Source organism: Colossoma macropomum, unplaced genomic scaffold, assembly GCF_904425465.1.
Source record: "Colossoma macropomum unplaced genomic scaffold, Colossoma_macropomum, whole genome shotgun sequence".
NCBI lineage: Eukaryota > Metazoa > Chordata > Actinopteri > Characiformes > Serrasalmidae > Colossoma > Colossoma macropomum.
Window position 1 is genome coordinate 5,632,330 of NW_023494805.1, and position 18,030 is coordinate 5,650,359.

At 41.8% G+C, this 18,030-nt stretch overlaps 2 protein-coding genes and 1 pseudogene across 3 annotated transcripts in view; all 3 read right to left on the minus strand.

Moving 5' to 3' along the window:
* Positions 1–2,241: 2,241 nt before the first annotated feature.
* On the minus strand, positions 2,242–4,658 carry LOC118825967 (annotated as a pseudogene).
* A 2,620-nt stretch (positions 4,659–7,278) lies between these two features.
* On the minus strand, positions 7,279–8,836 carry LOC118825999 (E3 ubiquitin-protein ligase TRIM47-like). 2 transcript variants are annotated; one of them, XM_036596890.1, is made up of 3 exons: positions 8,730–8,836; positions 7,684–8,273; positions 7,279–7,578 (listed from the first exon to the last, which is right to left on the minus strand). In XM_036596890.1, the coding sequence occupies exons 2-3, from the start codon at positions 8,269–8,271 to the stop codon at positions 7,465–7,467; spliced, it is 702 nt and encodes a 233-aa protein (XP_036452783.1). In that variant the 5' UTR covers positions 8,272–8,273; positions 8,730–8,836; the 3' UTR covers positions 7,279–7,464. The 2 variants fall into 2 exon arrangements, with proteins under 2 accessions (XP_036452783.1, XP_036452784.1); XM_036596891.1 differs by having other exon boundaries at positions 7,684–8,768.
* A 1,849-nt stretch (positions 8,837–10,685) lies between these two features.
* The window catches only part of LOC118826047 (E3 ubiquitin-protein ligase TRIM69-like), a 20,017-nt gene continuing 12,672 nt past the window's right edge, over positions 10,686–18,030 (minus strand). The window contains exons 7-10 of the mRNA XM_036596938.1: positions 17,810–18,028; positions 12,119–12,266; positions 11,779–11,805; positions 10,686–11,687 (exon numbers count right to left, since the gene is read on the minus strand). Coding sequence (XP_036452831.1) covers positions 11,140–11,687; positions 11,779–11,805; positions 12,119–12,266; positions 17,810–18,028 — 942 coding nt within the window. The 3' untranslated portion in view covers positions 10,686–11,139. The remainder of the gene's footprint in view (positions 11,688–11,778; positions 11,806–12,118; positions 12,267–17,809; positions 18,029–18,030) is intronic.

Here is an 18,030-nt window from a genome sequence, read left to right on the forward strand (position 1 = left end):
TGCAGTGGTTGTTTGGAGCGGAAGTTAGTTTTACCCTGCTAACCCTTAAAAAAAGGGTGGGATCATCCACCAGTTGGATTAGGATAATTTGCCTTCCTAAAGTGGAAATACTATTCAAATTACTGGTTTGAACACAATCAGCTAATAGTTGAGTGGCTAACAGAAATAAATATGGTGAAACCGGGCATCCTTGAATTTTTCCCACATTTTAAATCAGGTCTCAGAGATTTAACACTGCAAGTTTAATTGAACTCTTTCCATTTGCATATAATACTTTAATTGCCCTATAAAAATATTTGTACAATGCTTTAAAAATAAACTCATGCTCAACTGATTTGAAGCTAATAGAACTGCCATCATGCACTTTCATCTGTAATGCTATCAAGAACAGCCTTTAAACGCTGAGCAAAAATAATAGGCAAAATTTTATAGTCATTGTTTAAAAGGCTAATCGGACGGCAGTTGTCAGTAAGCAATATATATATATATATGTATGTATATTTGGGGTCTGATAGAATTCTAATATGGTATTATCCACCCCAGGGGATTTATTATTCTTCAAACTTTCTAATAGAATCTAAAACTTCATTAAGAGAAATAGGAAGATCACATGACTCTTGGTCAATGGTACTGATGGAACTTCCAGAAATCACTGTCTATGAACATAGTTCGCCATGCAATCCATAAATGCAAGTTAAAGCTGTATCATGCAAAAAAGAAGCCATGTCAACACGCTCCAGAAACGCTGCCGTCTTCTCTGGGCCAGAGCTCATTTAAAATGGACTGAGACAAAATGGAAAACTGTTCTGTGGTCAGATGAATCAAAATTTGAAATTCTTTTTGGAAAACACAGACGGCGTGTCCTGCGGACTCAAGAGGAAAGGGACCATCCAGCTTGTTATCAGCACACAATTCAAAAGCCTGCATCTCTGATGGTCTAGGGCTGCATTAGTGCCTGTGGGGTACAGCTCACACATCTGGAAAGGCTCTAACAATGCTGAACAGTATATAGAGATTTTACAACAACATATGCTCCCATCCAGACAGCATCTCTTTTAGGGAAGGCCTTGCATATTTCAGCAAGCATTTCACCATTTCAGCATGAGACCTTAAAGCACTTGCAGGTTTTGGCCACCAGGTGGGAGATATTTATCACCTTAATAACAGCAGCCTAATGTGCACATCTCTCTAAACACATTCAACCAAAATTCTGTTGCTAAAATACTAAAACACAATAATTATGAACATGTTAAAGCTACTACAATATGTTTGAGTATGTTACAGTATGTTTTCCAATACATTAAGCACTTGTTATGCTCATTGTCTGATAATCTGACTTTTAAAAATTGATAACTAAATGTTAGTATCATTGGATTTTGTATAACATTCTTCAACATGTTTGGAATAATAACACAGTCTCTGCAAATGTGGTGGAAATCTTCATGGCTACATCCTTTTAAAATTGGATCACAAGTGTTTGCAGTTTGATTTTCAGTCTTAAATCAAGTACAGACGAGTTCCAGAAAAGTCTCGACAGTGTGTGAAATACTAATAAAAACAGAAAACAGTGATTATTGAAGTCTGTTTGACATGTATTAAACTGAAATTAGTACAAAACCGCAATATTTGATGTTTTACCTTCTGAACTTTATTGTTTGTTGTAAATATACATTCATTCCAAACATTTAAAAATAGGTCAGACCTAACAGCTCTAAACTAAAGAAGAAAAACTTGGACACCAAACATGTCTGGGCAGACCAACTGTATTTTGTAAAACTATTTCTTTAAGTCAGCCGCTTAACTGGCCAGTAGACGTACATAATTTCTGATTTAAGGGCAAATCTGAAAAAAACTAATCTATGCAAAGTTGTTCAGTGTGATCTGATTAGCAGGATTTAACCTCCGATATATAATACAAGTGTGTCACTGTGCACATTAAAGGGGTAAGCAATAAAGCCACAGAGTTTACAGTATAATCAGGAAGGCTTTGAGACGGCACATACGAGACTGGCTCTGTGGCAGCTGAATTAAATAATCTTTAAATTATATGAAAAAATAACTTTTGGCAAACACAAGGTAACCAGTTACTGATTAATTCATTAATTCATATATTCATATTTGCTCATTCATTCTTAATAGCATAATAGCATAATCCATGTAAAGATTATTTGTTTTTAGAAAATATGATTTTATTCATGCTTTGAAATGTCAGAGTACAAAGTTTCCTCTGACTCAGTAAAGTGTTTTACTGTAGAGAAGAGCCTCATTTATCATGATCAACAGGTGTGATGATCAGCGGTGCTGAGTTTTCACCTTCATCATTATCACAGGGACTGAAATATGGATAGAGTTTCTCAGTGAAAGACTGACCAGTGAAAGAGTAGATATGAGACCTGGCCTCAACATCATAGAAGGAGACCAGACCCTCCTCATAATCCACAAACACCCCCACCTTCTGGGGAGCCTGTTTCGAGGAGAGGGGGACAGAAGGAGAGTCCAGAGCCTCATATTCAGTCTCATTTTTCAGCCACACAGACCAGTATCCATCCTCAGGACTTAGTGTTATATAACCCTTTCTCTTACTGGACTCTCTGGCCACTCCTAAATTCCACTCAGTCTTCCCGCTGACCTGAACCTCATAGTAAAATCTCCCTGAGGAGAACCCCTCTTTTCCGAGCACACATTCACCTTCATCAAACCTCTCTGGGTTTTTAGGGAGCTTCTGTCGTTTGTCTCCACATGTGCACCTGTTTCCCATCATCAGACAGAATGAGATAGGGATAAGCTGTATCAGGATCCAGAGTCACATCAACTGAGAGAGAAAAATAACTAATTTTATCAGTATATAGCATAAAATAACAAAGACACATATATTTATGTATGTACTTCATATCCACAAACCTGCATATTGTTGAACTGCTTTTAGTTCTGTTTGGAGAAAAAACAACAGACAATATAATTATAATAATAATTACAATAACTTCACATTTTGTTTGTTTTAATGCCTGAAATAAAATAAATTACTTCTTAATTATATTAAAGGACAATATAATGACAAAAATAGTTTGTAATAGAGAATAAAGCAAAATTACAGTTTTAAATACACCAATTTACCAAATACGGATTCTGTCATCAGGATTTTGAGAACTTTGTGAAATAATATTTTCCTCACAAGATCTGTCTGATCAATAGATACTCACCAATCTCCACAACCTTCTCCATCTCCTTACTGAGCTCTTCCTGAAGCTGAGACAGAGCTCTCCTCAGAGTCTCCACCCTCAGATGAGTGTTAATCCTGACCAGTTCTTGGTGTGTGGACGGCTGCAGAGGGACGGGTAAACCTACAGTCCAGCAGGAGAGAGGAGAAACCCCTCAGCATGGGGAGTGCTGTCCTGTGATGGACTGCATTACTATTGAGAAACAGAGGGACTCTGACCTGTAGGAGGTGGAGGTGGTCCTCAGTGTGGGAGAGCTGCTCCAGCTCAGTGTCTCTCCTCTTTAGCTCAGTGATTTCCTGCTCCAGCTCTTTAATGAACTCTTCAGCCTGCCTCTCTGCTGCTTTCTGCTTCTCCTCCATCACCTCAAGCAGCTCCGCCTGGCTTCTCTCAATGCAGCGCAGCAGAGCTCTGAAGACCTCCACACTGTCTGCTTTCTCCTTCTCTGAGCTTTTCTAACAGGAGATGATTAAATGACATAATTTTTGTGTTTTAGTCATTAAGGGCAGTCATGACTGAGGTGCCCGGATGGGTTAAATGTGAAGCTGAAATTTCCCCATTTTGGGACTAATATGGGTCACTTAATCTTAAGTAGAAATGTAGAAAGTGTATATATTGGAATGAAAGTAGTGACTACAGTGCAGGTCACTGTTTACACTCACTTTACTGCGTTTTACAGAGTGTTTGATTTCCTCAATCTTCTTCAGTCGGTCCTGGACCATCTGCTGAACTTCTGCCTGTGTCTTCACCAGCTGAGTCTGTGACAGTTTATGAGACAGACAATCATTAACTTGAAGATTTTTTTATTACAGAAAAATGAGATGGAGTTAGTAAGTTAGTCTGAATATTCCTCACCCTATTGTCTCTAATCTCCTCCTCTATAGGAACAGTGCTGTGAGTCTTGTGGTCTGTCTCAGTGCAGAACTGACACACACTCGTCTGGTCGTCTCTACAGAACAGCTCCAGGGGTCTCTCATGTTTCTGGCAGATGTAGTCCTCCAGGTTCTCCACAGCGTCCATCAGTTTGTGTTTCTTGTGTTTTATTTTAGTTTTATGAGGCCTCAGATGAGTCTCACAGTAAGATACTCCACAGTCCAGACAGGACTTTACAGCCTCCAGCTTCTCCTCACTGCAGTAGTCACACAGAACCATCTTACGTTTCAAGGGACGTTTCTCTGGAGCTCTGCTGGATTTCACCTGAACTGACTTCTTGAACTGAGCAGCCAGTCCAGAGATGAGTGTGTTCACAGAGAGTTCAGGTCTTGTAGGGAATTCTATCTTACAAACTGGACACTGGCAGCGTGAACTGCTGTCCCAGCACTCTTTAAGACAGACCCTGCAGAAGTTGTGTCCACATGGAGTGGAGACTGGATCAGTGAACACATCTAGACAGATAGAGCACTGGAGCTGATCTTCAGACAGGAGACTGCTGGAGGAAGACATGACTGATGGAGGAGACACAGTGAGGTCATGAGGGTGATTGTCACCTACAGGAAACTTCACACATTATTATTTTATGATAAACCAATCAGCGAATAAAAACTATTACTTTATTTTTTGTGGTTTTAATCACTAAATATTTGGGGAAAAAAGCTTCTTCTCTTAAATTGCACGTCCAATTACATTCGGCTGACAGATCAGTTTCTCTTTTCCGTTACCCGTGCTCTGAAACCCACACTGTGTGGTGAGAAGCTCTATCTGCTCTAGTCCCAAAAACACAGAACATAACAGTTTGAATAGCATAACATAAACAGACTCAAGTACATTTCATAGTTTAGTTAAACCAGCAGAAAGAAGCTAACAGTCGTTCATGGTCGAGACGTGTTGAACAAAAGGAAGCCCTTTCAGCACTTTATAAGAAATTCATAAGAATCTATAAGAGAACTTGTAACATCAGACATTACCAGATTCACTTTCCTTCTCTTGGTCTGGTTTCCAGCTCTCTGAAAGTTTATGTACGCAAGTTTCTGAGCTTCTCGCAAGAAAGACTGGAGGAGATCCAAGACGTGTCCTGCAGAGAGAAACTTCTGAGGTTTGTTTCACTTTCATTTCCTATGGGTGACGTAATGAGACCATTTCCCACCATTTCAGCATGAGAGCTTAAGGCATTTGCAGGGTTTGGCCACCAGGTTATGAGAGGCAAATCCAGCCAAAAAAGAAATTAAAATTAAAACCATAAAATGAAAATGCAAACCTCTTTTTGCCATTTCTTTTTCCAAACATCTGCGCAAATATCCTGCCAAAATTGAAAATGAAATGAAATACCTACATTTGTAATTTCGTTTTTCACATGAGCACGAGCCATTTCTGACAAAAATAAAAATAAATGCAAAACAGCTATTTGTCATTTAATTTTAGTCGTTATTCTGGTTATTCATGGCCAAATCTAAAATGAAAAAGCTAATAGAGAAAAGAAAATGCAAGCTTCACTTTGGCTTTGGCTTTTCTTCATGAAATGCAGAATACGAGTCAAAACTAAAATCAAAATGCAGTGTTCAAATTCTCATTTCTCTTTCACAGCAATCGGCTGCAGATCTGACAAAATGAGAATGAAAATGCAAAACTGATAAATCAACAGCGAAGTGACAGTTTGTGATTCAGTTTTCGCTGTGGACGCGCTTTAGGTGTCAAAATGAAAAGGCAAATGCAAACGAACATCAGCGCCACCTGCTGGACTTTTACTTTTCATTTTCCACTTTTCGATTTCATTTTCAAACTGATCAACATGTAAATATATGTTAATTAGCACTAGGCGGGGCTGTGTTTATGCAGTTAAAGAAGACTCTCTCCCTCTTTGTTTAGCCTGCTAGTCTCCGTGTGGCTCTGAGCTGTAGTTTTCCCTGTTTTAACTGTGGATCTGTCTCTGATGTTGTCTGCCTGTGATGACCTAATGAAGACACTCTGCACACACAGTCTGCTTACACACCACATTCGTTACAGAAGACTTCTCCACTCAAGGCTGCAGAGAGTGGCTTCAACCCTCCGAGCACCATCAAGCCTGTCTCCACACTGCCCACACTTCTACTACGGGGAGCCTGAGCTGTGGAGGGAGCTTATGGGTGAGTGTCTGTGCTGTTCGGCCCACATTAATGAGCTGTTAAAGTCTGAGGAGGCTAAAGTGGGTTTCATGGTTCTGTTGCTGCAAGACTGGGCAGCTCATGTGTGAGCATCACATGGCGACAGGCCTCACTCACTGGAGAAGGTCTAGAGCCTCTTCCAGTCTGCTTTGACCTGCTGCTGGGTGAGGAAGAGGTTCCCCAACAATGTTTCATGATGCGCTTTGGGAGCTGCACCTTAAGTGCGGGTTCTGTCATATGGTCTCCCACCCAGGGTGAACCTTTTGGACTGGACCTATTTCTAATGGCCTATTCCAGCTCTTGCTCCTCCCTAACTACACACACACACACCTGTGGCCCATTCTAGGTCACTGGGCCTATATACAGACCCCTTTGGTCAGCCTGCATCTCTGTAGTTTGGAGCTGAAGTTTTCAAGGTTTGATATTTTCCTGTTTTGACCCTCGTGTTGTTGTACTGGTGTTTGACTGTGGCTCTGCCTCTGTTGTGGCCTGCCTGTGTTTTGACCCCAGCCTGTGATGACTGATTGTTGAATTTCCTCTAATAAAGCCGCTCTGCACATATAGTCTGCTTACACACCTCATTCATTACGAATAAACAAAAAGCATAATTTTAACAATGTTTTGTTTTCAGTAAATTTATTAATATGTAAGTTAGAAGAATTTAGTCAGAAGACTTCTCACTGCGCTCCAACCATCACAGTGATTTCTGTAATTTTCTCACCTGATTTAATTTAATAAAGGATTGATTAATATTGGATGGTAACTGTGAATACTGGACTTCCTTAAGGAGAGATTTGGAAATGGTTAAACTAACCGACACACACAGAAACATCACAATGTACTGCTTATTTGTATTTATTTAAATGTTCATGTTTTCTGAACAAGTAATTTCAAACTGAAAAGATAAAAAGCTTTACATTCATTTTCTCAGACGCCTGAGACACACAGTACCACACAGTACTAAACACAGCTTAAATCAGGGGTGCTGTCCTCAGTCAGGAATTTTCCTCCTCTAACTCTCTGAACTCGACTCACACAGGTCGAGCTCATTAGCTGACGAGCTGAATCAGGTGTGTTGACTGTGCAGTGCTGTGACCCACCAGGACCTGAAACCTGTTCTACCATAATAAACAGCATGACGAAACAGAACAGCACCATTAGTAGCACAGTCATTAGTCTGCATTATAAAGATGGACAGCGAAAATGAAGAAAAAAGGAAAAATAAATTCAGTAAAGCCCAGGAGGATCATCTGCTGAACTTCTGCCGTAGTCTTCACCGGCCGAGTCTGTGGAAATTAGACACATTATAAGAAACACAATCATTAATTCGAAGATTTGTTTATTACAGAAAAATGAGATGGAGTTAGTAAGTTAGTCTAAATATTCCTCACCCTTCTGTGTCTAAGCTCCTCCTCTATAGGAACAGTGCTGTGAGTCTTGTGGTCTGTCTCAGTGCAGAACTGACACACACTCGTCTGGTCGTCTCTACAGAACAGCTCCAGGGGTCTCTCATGTTTCTGGCAGATGTAGTCCTCCAGGGTCTCCACAGGGTCCATCAGTTTGTGCTTCTTGAGTTTAGCTGCAGTTTTATGAGGCATCAGATGAGTCTCACAGTAAGATACTCCACAGTCGAGACAGGACTTTACAGCCTCCAGCTTCTCCTCACTGCAGGAGTCACACAGAACCTTTTTACGTTTCAAGGGATGTTTCTCTGGAGCTCTGCTGGATTTGACCTGAACTGACTTTTTGAACTGAGCAGCCAGTCCAGATATGAACGTGTTCACACACAGATCAGGTCTGTTATGGAATTTAGTCTTACAAACTGGACACTGGCAGTGTGAACCGCTGTCCCAGTACTGTCTGAGACAGATCATGCAGAAGTTGTGTCCACATGGAGTAGAGACTGGATCAGTGAACACATCCAGACAGATAGAGCACTGGAGCTGATCTTCAGACAGGAGACAGCTGGAGGAAGCCATGACTGATGGAGGAGACACAGTGAGGTCATGAGGGTGATTGTCACCTACAGAAAACTTCACACATTATTTCATGATAAACCAGTCAGCGAATAAAAACTATTACTTTATTTTTTGTGGTTTTAATCACTAAATATTTAGGGAAAAAAGCTTCTTCTCTTAAATTGCATGTCCAATTACATTCAGCTGACAGATCAGTTTCACTTTTCCGTTGCCCGTGCTCTGAAACCCACACTGTGTGGTGAGACGCTCTATCTGCTCTAGTCCCAAAAACACAGAACATAACAGTTTGAATAGCCTAATATAAACAGACTCAAGTACATTTCATAGTTTAGTTAAACCAGCAGAAAGAAGCTAACAGTCGTTCATGGTCGAGACGTGTTGAACAAAAGGAAGCGCTTTCAGCACTTTATAAGAAATTCACAAGAATTTATAAGAGAACTTGTAACATCAGACATTACCAGATTCACTTTCCTTCTCTTGGTCTGGTTTCCAGCTCTCTCAAAGTTTATGTACACAGGTTTCTGAGCTTCTCGCAAGAAAGACTGGAGGAGATTCAAGACGTGTCCTGCAGAGAGAAACTTCTGAGGTTAGTTTTACTTTTATTTCCTATGGGTGACGTAATGAGACCATTTCCCACCATTTCAGCATGAGAGCTTAATGCACTTGCAGGGTTTGGCCACCAGGTGGGAGATGATTACCACCTGAATAACAGCAGCCTAATGTGCACATTTATCTGAACACATTCAGACATTAGAAACAATCTGGTCCTAAAATACTAAAACACAATCATTAACATTAAGAACTTGTAGAACACATAGTAGAACCTTTAACATGTTTTATAATACATTAAGCTCTTCTTATGCTCACTGTCTGATTACCTGAGTTTGAGAATTTGATAACTAAAGGCTACTAAAAGTACATTTTCAGAATCTTTGGAATAATAAATAACCAAATGTGTCTGCAAAATGTGGTGAAAATCTTCTGTGGTGCCTTTAATAAAAATCTGTTTAATTAATTTACAGTTTAAAGGCTGATGTTCAGTTTTCAATCAGACTTTCCAGTATGTAACATTTATAACTGATGTCCTCATTAATACAGTCAGAGTTCAGTCATCTTTGCTGTTTAAGCTGTTTCTTAAAACAGGTTTTGGTCCCAAATGCTTGTTTATATTTTAAAAGCCATTTTTTCTAGTCCCGGATTATTCTTTGCATGGATATATACACTATATTGCCAAAAGGATTCACTCACTGTGTATAAAACAGGTGTATAAAACCCAGCACCTAGGCCTGCAGACTGCTTGTACATACATTAGTGAAAGAATGGGTCCCTCTCAGGAGCTCAGTGAATTCCAGTGTGGTGCCGTGATTGGATGCCACCTGTGCAACAAGTCCAGTCGTGAAATTTCCTCACTACTAAATATTCCACAGTCAACTGTCAGTGGTATTATAACAAAGTGGAAGCGACTGGGAACGACAGCAACTCAGCCCCGAAGTGGTCAGCCACGTAAAATGACAGAGCGGGGTCAGCGGATGCTGAGGTGCATAGTGCGCAGAGGTCGCCAACTTTCTGCAGAGCCAATCGCTACAGACCTCCAAACTTCATGTGGCCTTCAGATTAGCTCAAGAACAGCGTAGAGAGCTTCATGGAATGGCTTTCCATGGCCGAGCAGCTGCATCCAAGCCTTACATCACCAACCGCCGCCACTGGACTCTAGAACAGTGGAGACGTGTTCTCTGGAGTGACCAATCAGGCTTTTCCGTCTGCCAATCCAATGGACGAGTATGGGTTTGGCGGTTGCCAGGAGAACGGTACTTGTCTGACTGCACTGTGCTGAGTGTAAAGTTTGGTGGAGGGGGGATTATGGTGTGGGGTTGTTTTTCAGGAGGTGGGCTCGGCCCCTTAGTTCCAGTGAAAGGAACTCTTAATGCTTCAGCAGACCAAGAGATTTTGGACAATTTCATGCTCCAAACTTTGTGGGAACAGTTTGGGGACGGCCCCTTCCTGTTCCAACATGACTGCGCACCAGTGCACAAAGCAAGGTCCATAAAGACCTGGATGAGTGAGTTTGGTGTGGAAGAACTTGACTGGCCTGCACAGAGTCCTGACCTCAACCTGATAGAACACCTTCTGGATGAATTGGAGCAAAGACTGGCCAGGCCTTCTCGTCCAACATCAGTGTCTGACCTCACAAATGCGCTTCTGGAAGAATGGTCAAAAATTCCCATAAACACTCCTAAACCTTGTGGAAAGCCTTCGCAGAAGAGTTGAAGCTGTTATAGCTGCAAAGGGTGGGCCGACATCATATTAAACCCTATGGATTTAGAATGGGATGTCACTCAAGTTCATATGTGCATGAAGGCAAATGAGCGAATACTTTTGGCAATATAGTGTATTTGCAGTTTGAAGGGTGATGTTCAGTTTTAAATCAGGTACAAACACAGTTCCAGACAGTATGTGAAATACTAATAAAAACAGAAAGCAGTGATTATTAAATTCTGTTTGATATTTATTAGATTGAAAATGGCACAAAGACAAAATTACTGTGTGCACATTAAAGGGATGCAGAGCCACAGAGTTTACAGTGTAATCAGGAAGGCTTTGAGACGACACATACGAGACTGGCGGCTCGGTTAAATCATCTTTTTAAATTATATAATAAAATAATAATTTGAGGCTCCTTTAACACAAAGTAATCAGTTAAAGCTACTGATTCATTTATTTATTATATTCTTATTTGTTCATTCATTCATTAATACAATACACTATGTTAAGATTTGTTTAATAAAATATGCTTTTATTCATGCTCTGAAATGTCAGAGTACAAAGTTTCCTCTGACTCAGTGAAGTGTTTTACTGTAGAGAAGAGCCTCATTTATCATGATCAACAGGTGTGATGATCAGCGGTGCTGAGTTTTCACCTCCATAATTGCCACAGGGACTGAAATATGGATAGAGTTTCTCAGTGAAAGACTGACCAGTGAAAGAGTAGATATGAGACCTGGCCTCAACATCATAGAAGGAGACCAGACCCTCCTCATAATCCACAAACACCCCCACCTTCTGGGGAGCCTGTTTCAAGGAGAGGGGGACAGAAGGAGATTCCAGAGCCTCATATTTAGTCTCATTTCTCAGCCACACAGTCCAGTATCCATCCTCAGGACTCAGTGTAATCTCTCCCTTCCTGTTACTGGACTCTGTGGACACTCCTAATGCCCACTCAGTCTTCCCGCTGACCTGAACCTCACAGTAAAACCTCCCTGAGGAGAACCCCTCCTTTCCCAGCACATTGACACAATAATCAAACCTCTCTGGGTTGTCAGGAAGATTCTGCTCTGTGTCTCCATCTGTCACTTGTTTCCCATCATCAGACAGAATGAGGTGGGGATTTGCTGTATCAGGATCCAGAGTCACATCAACTAAGAGTGAGAAAAATAACTAATTTTAACAGTCTATCACATATAATAACAAAGACACATATATTTATGTGTGCAATTCATGTCCACAGACCTGCATATTGCTGAACTGCTTTTAGTTCTGTTTGGAGAAGAACAACAGACAATATCATTACAAAGATCATTATAATCATTGTACATTTTGTTTGTTTTAATGCAAACAATTGCAATAAAATAAATTACATTTAAAATAACTAAATGAACATTAAATACTTAAAATAAACCAAAATATCAAAATCCAAAATTAACACTAATATTAAAGGACAGGATAATGACAAATACAGTTTTTAATAATTTACAGTTTTATATGCACCATTTACCAAGCATAGATTGTATTGTCAGGATTTTGAAATACCATTTTCCTTACAAGCTCTCACCGATCAGTAGATACTCACCAATCTCCACAAACTTCTCCATCTCCTTACTGAGCTCTTCCTGAAGCTGAGTCAGAGCTCTCCTCAGAGTCTCCACCCTCAGATGAGTGTTAATCCTGACGTCAGTCCAGTTCTTGGTGTGTGGACAGCTGCAGAGGGACGGGTAAACCTACAGTCCAGCAGGAGAGAGGAGAAACCCCTCAGCATTGGGAGTGCTGTCCTGTGATGGACTGCATTACTATTGTAAGAATGAAACTGATACTCATTTGTTGCTTTATAAGTTGAAACTTAATTCAGTACGAAATCTCACAGCTGTGAGGTCTCATAGTTCTCCCTCTCCACAGCGGAGGAGCCCGGGGAGCTACACTACTTCACAGAGCCCATCTCATGCCCATTTTGACATAATTTGAAAGACCTGCTGCCCTTTACATTATGTTAAAATTTCATGATGAAAGAACAAAAGAAACGGCCCAAAATGACTTGGAAAAAAATTCTGGTTCCATTGACTTACATTAAAGGTAAAGTATCTTTTTTCTTTCTCCTGTAAAGTTACCATTTTGGACATACAAGGTTTTGTTCTGACAGCAGCGATATATGGAGAAGTCAAGGGATTATTATCACTTTTGGAATTCCCCAACCAGCACTTTGATTTCCATAATGACAATAGGCGAAAATACCACCCTACTCCTGACTGTTACAGTGAACCAGAATTTCGCCACAGGAGCACATTAAACTGGTCTCTTCTCAGGATCGCCCAGATCACAGCCGGGGACATCAGCAGACAGACTGACGAGACCAGGGTCATTTCCGCATTCACAAAGAGGTTCGTTGTCCTAATCATCAGGGAAACTACTATTAGTTGATGCAGCGGGGCGCTCATCAGCTATTCTTGTACCAGCCCCAAGTGACAGTTCACCCAGTTTGCCCAGTAGTGTATGTACAGCAAAGGCTTCCAGTCCTGATAAGACTACTGCTACTAATCTTGCTGGATCTGAAAATCCCACTACTCTGAATAGAGAAATACCTCAACTATCTGAACTGCATACTTTGCTCATGTCTTACAATGACATATTCAGTTCGGGCCCCACATATTTTGGCAGAACAGATCTAGTCAAACACAAAATTAACTTGTGCAGCCCCAGTTAACAGCATATTTATCGCACTTCCCCACAAATGCAAGAGATTATTCAATGACGTGGGCGAAATGCTGGAAAAAGGTATTGTTGAAGATAGCCACAGCCCATGTGCTGCACCTGTTGTTATGGTGCACAAAAAGATGGAACATGGCGCTTTTGTGTTGATTACAGAGGCTAAACTCTGTTACAGTTAAGGATGCACATCTTTTTTCCCAGAACAGATGATACCTTGGATGCACTCCGCAGTTCTGCTGTATTCAGCACAATGGATCTATTTTCAGGGTGGTGACAAGTGCAACTTGCTGAGCAAGACAAAGCAAGGACGGCATTCACCACAGGCCGCTTGTTATATGACTTTCAAGTCATGCCTGTGGGATTGGTAAATGCCACAGACATGACCCCCCCCCAAAAAAAAAAAACTTTTCAGCATCTAATGTAACTGGTGATACAAGAACTATCTTGGAAAACATGCTTTATGTAGGTGATATCATTATCTACAGCAAGAACTTTGCTGAGCACACGGTGCACGGTGAAGTTTTTGACTATCTAAGAGCAGTAAATTTACATTTTTGGCATTTGGCAGACATTCTTATCCAGAGCGATTTACAATTTGATCATTTTACACAGGTATGTGAAGGTTGTGTTAGGAGTCTTGCCCAAGGACTCTTATTGGTATAGTGTAGGGTACTTACTCAGGTGAGGAATGAATCCCGGTGTACAGCAGAGAAGGCAGAGGTGTTACCCACTACACTACACTAACCAAACATACAGAAAGTCAAGGACTGGCCGACCCCTGAAAACCCCACTGAAGTCAGAGCATTTTTAGGCCTTTGCTCTTACTACAGGCGTTTCATATACAAGTTTGCAAAAATGTCACAACCACTGCATGCTCTCACACAGAAGAGAAAACCATTTCCATGGACAGACACTGAACAAAAAGCATTTGATTCTCTCCACCATTCACTCACCCATGCAGTGATTCTTGCCTATCAGGATTTTCCTAAGGAATTTCTCTTTACTGAAGCCTTCAATACAGCGATTGGATGTGTTCTGTCCCAACTAAATGATGACAACAGGGAAATTGTTGTAGCTCATGCCAGTCCCATCCTGACACTTGGTGAGAGACGCTGGTCCACTTACGACTGAGAATTGTGGGCTAACGTATGGTTTCCACCAGTATGTTACAGGACATCCTTTTTGTATCATCCTGGACCACAATCCCCTACTTGGTGTGAGGAAAATGGCACTAGACTGTGACCCTACAGGTCGCAGAGCAAGAATGGCTCTAGAAAATGACCCATGTGCCTGTACTCTTAAATAAAGAATAAAGACAAGGATTGAAACACACCAATGCTGACTCAATGTCACGCCGACCTTTCACATGTTAGGACTCTACTGCTGCAACTGTACTCAGCATGCAGGTTTCCAATCAGTTCAAACTCAGAGGGAGCTGGACAAACTAGCTGTAAATTGACCACTGATTCACCTGCTACTCTGTTTGTGCAACCAGTCTCCCCTGACACTTTTAGCAAGGATAAACATCTGTCTCTTGATATGCACAGTACAGAAATTGTTCAAACTGAGAGATGATCCTGTGCTGAAAACAGTTATTGATTGGGTTTTGGCTGACAGTAGACCTCCATATGCCACACTTAAAGCCTACCCACTTATCTTATGTTATTTCTGGAAAGACTTTCCTAGACTTACTTTTGTTAACTCAGTTCTGTGTCACAAGGCCAGGCCTCCCCCAGGTGCCAAGATCTTTCAGCCTGTAGTGCCTGGAAGTTTATAACACAAAGTTTTCGAGACTTTGCATTCAATTGCTGGCTATGTCAGTGCAGAAGACTTCAGCGTGCACTAGTTCGATGCTTCTGGCCACATATGTCAAAGGACATTACAGAGTGGTGTTCCAGTGCACTGCTTGTGAAGTATGATGACCTCAAACTCCACACCAGCAAGCACCAATGAAAAACACTGTCACTACAGTGCCCTTTGAAAAGATAGCAGCTGACCTGACTGAACAGCCTCTCACTCAAAAAGGTAATTGTTACTTGTAGCACTGGATTATTTCACAAAGTACCTAAACCTGTATTCCTCTCCAGATCAGTGGGGAACAACAGTGGCAAAATGTTTGTTCGAAGACTACATCAGGTGTCATGGTGTGCCCCAAAGTCTGCATACTGACCAAGGTCATCAGTTTGAGTCAGTCAGTCGTGGGTAGGACGTTAGGGAACCAGCCCGGTGACCGGAAGGTTGCTGGTTCGATCCCCTCGACTGATGGTCCAGGACTGAAGCGCCCTTGAGCAAGACACCTAACCCCAGTTGCTCCCTAGACGCCATGGATAGGGCTGCCCACCGCTGCAGGCAAGTGTGCTCACTGCCCCCTAGTGTGTGTGTTCACTAGTGTGCATGTATGTGGGTGTTTCACTGCACGGATGGGTCAAATGCGGAGGTCTAATTCCACAGTGTGCAAACACAGTTGGCTGATGGTTCTGAATTCTATTCTATTCAAAGGTGGTGAGTGGGATTACAACATGAGTGTCCATTCCTCAACCAAACACGCCTCCTTCTTCTTAGCCTATGGCAGAGAAGCACGTCTGCCCACTGACGTTCTTCTTGGAGATCCCTCAGTGTATTCCAGTGCCACATGTGGTACTCCAAGTGAGTATGACAATTCTATGCTGAGAGAGCTGTGTTCTGTTTTCATTCAGTGACTCATAACATTGCTGTAGCTGGTGCTCAACAAAAGCACTACTATGATTGCCAGAGGAGACACACTGCTTATGAGCCAGGTGACCAAGGGCTTTTTCATTTTTTTGCATATGTGAACGTGCCAAACTAACTAATCTCTAAACGGCCCCCAAAACAAACCAAGAGGTGGTCTCAGTTCAGTTCATTTGTAGTTCATTTTGTGGTTCGACTGATTTGCGCATTGTGAAAACAAAACAGCCCCAGTCTGCTTTTGCTTTATGGTGAAGACCTCGAGGCTCACCGTACACACAGCCACAGACTTCCGCACTTCAGCAGGTAAAAACAGATCACCAAGGAGCCTGTCGGTGATCTGTGACAAGACAGCAGTGCTGACGTATTAAAGCTAAAAGATGTGAGAGCCTGCGTGATTTTACCGTCTTAAAGGCTCAAGCTGGGCACGCAACGCAATTTTCAGCTGCTTTAACACTGAACACCTAGTGAATGAAAATTCACTGCTGATGCAGATTTTCTCCGAGTCAAGCTCAGTGACGAGCATAGCCGAAAACGGAACCCACCTCGGCAGAAATGCAGGGTCATTTTTCCAATTTTGGGCAATGTATTTTGGCCAGTTGTTTAAGTGCGGCCAACAGGAAAGCAGCAGGCGGGTCTGGTGGTTCCCCCACTTTGCGAACGCTCCACCCACCATGAGTGGGATTAAAGGGGTTTGAGTTCTAATGGAGTTGTGGTCTGAACAAGAAGTGGTCAGAGATCTCAAAGGACCAGAGTGCTCTTTAATATTCACTTACACTGTGAACACAAAAAGAACTGAGGTCATTTGCAGTTGGTTCCCTTTCAGGTCCACTTTAACAGAACAGTTCTTTTTAACAGTTAAACAGTTCAGTTTAACAGTTTGGTTCTTTTAAAATGAACTCTATGTGACAACACTGCTAGTCTGGGTTGACCTTCCTGCTCTGGCTAGACAAAAGTTGTCTCCCAAATGGACTGGTCCATACAAAGTTCTACGGAGGCTTGACTCACCCAGTGGTGACATCGGAGTAGATTATGAGCTCCAAAATCAACTGGATCTACAGCCTAAGCCTAAGGTCATACACTGCAACCGCCTTAAGCCCTACCTTATGGTTGAAACATTCAGTCCACCCTCCAGTTTCGGAACAGACACCTAACACTACAACTAACTGCAGTCCACCTCTCACTGCCCTCTCTGGCTCCAGGCCTTACATCTTTCAGAGTCCTACTGCGATGCAGTCTGCCACAACCCCTCCAATGTTGCAGGCCCTACGCACTGCGGCACCTGCAGGGCAAGCTGGAAATGTGAGACCAACATCTGCGATAGGGTCTTCTGAATTAAGGACAAGATCAGGATGTTGTGTGCGTCCTCCCTTGCATTTCAGGGATGATGACTGAATTGTGACTCGAGGACTTTACAATGGAACAAGAGACCTGTAGTAGTCAGGACAACTACATGTTATGTTGAAAGAAGTGTAAAAGTGTTACAACTGTTTAAATTGAAAGATTTGTTTATTGTTTATGGTGATGTTATCACTAGGATTGTTCTATATGCTTTATGGTTCAGGGTTCAGTGAATTGTTGTTTTACAGGTTGAAACTTAATTCAGTACAAAACCTCATATTCATATGTGTTAGAGACTCTCTGTACTGATTAGCTGAGACTTGAAAAGATAAAAACAAAAGAAGAAGAAAAAAAGGAAGACAGCAGTGAGGGCTGTTGTTGCTACTGTGTCCGAACAATATAAAAGTATTAAGAAAGAACTGTGTGCTTGAGTTTAGTTCATCCACCCAAACGCTACCTACACTCCAAGCCAAACATCAGGTATTACACTATTAAGAAACAGAGGGACTCTGACCTGTAGGAGGTGGAGGTGGTCCTCAGTGTGGGAGAGCTGCTCCAGCTCAGTGTCTCTCCTCTTTAGCTCAGTGATTTCCTGCTCCAGCTCTTTAATGAACTCTTCAGCCTGCCTCTCTGCTGCTTTCTGCTTCTCCTCCATCACCTCAAGCAGCTCCGCCTGGCTTCTCTCAATGCAGCGCAGCAGAGCTCTGAAGACCTCCTCACTGTCTGCTTTCTCCT

Excerpts from the sequence above, each read along its gene's own strand:
- LOC118825999 (XM_036596890.1), bottom strand. The coding sequence starts at position 8,271 with ATGGCTTCCTCCAGCTGTCTCCTGTCTGAAGATCAGCTCCAGTGCTCT. Across the intron at positions 7,579-7,683 it reads AGGAGCTTAGACACAGAAGG|ACTCGGCCGGTGAAGACTAC; the intron begins GTGAGGAATATT and ends TAATTTCCACAG.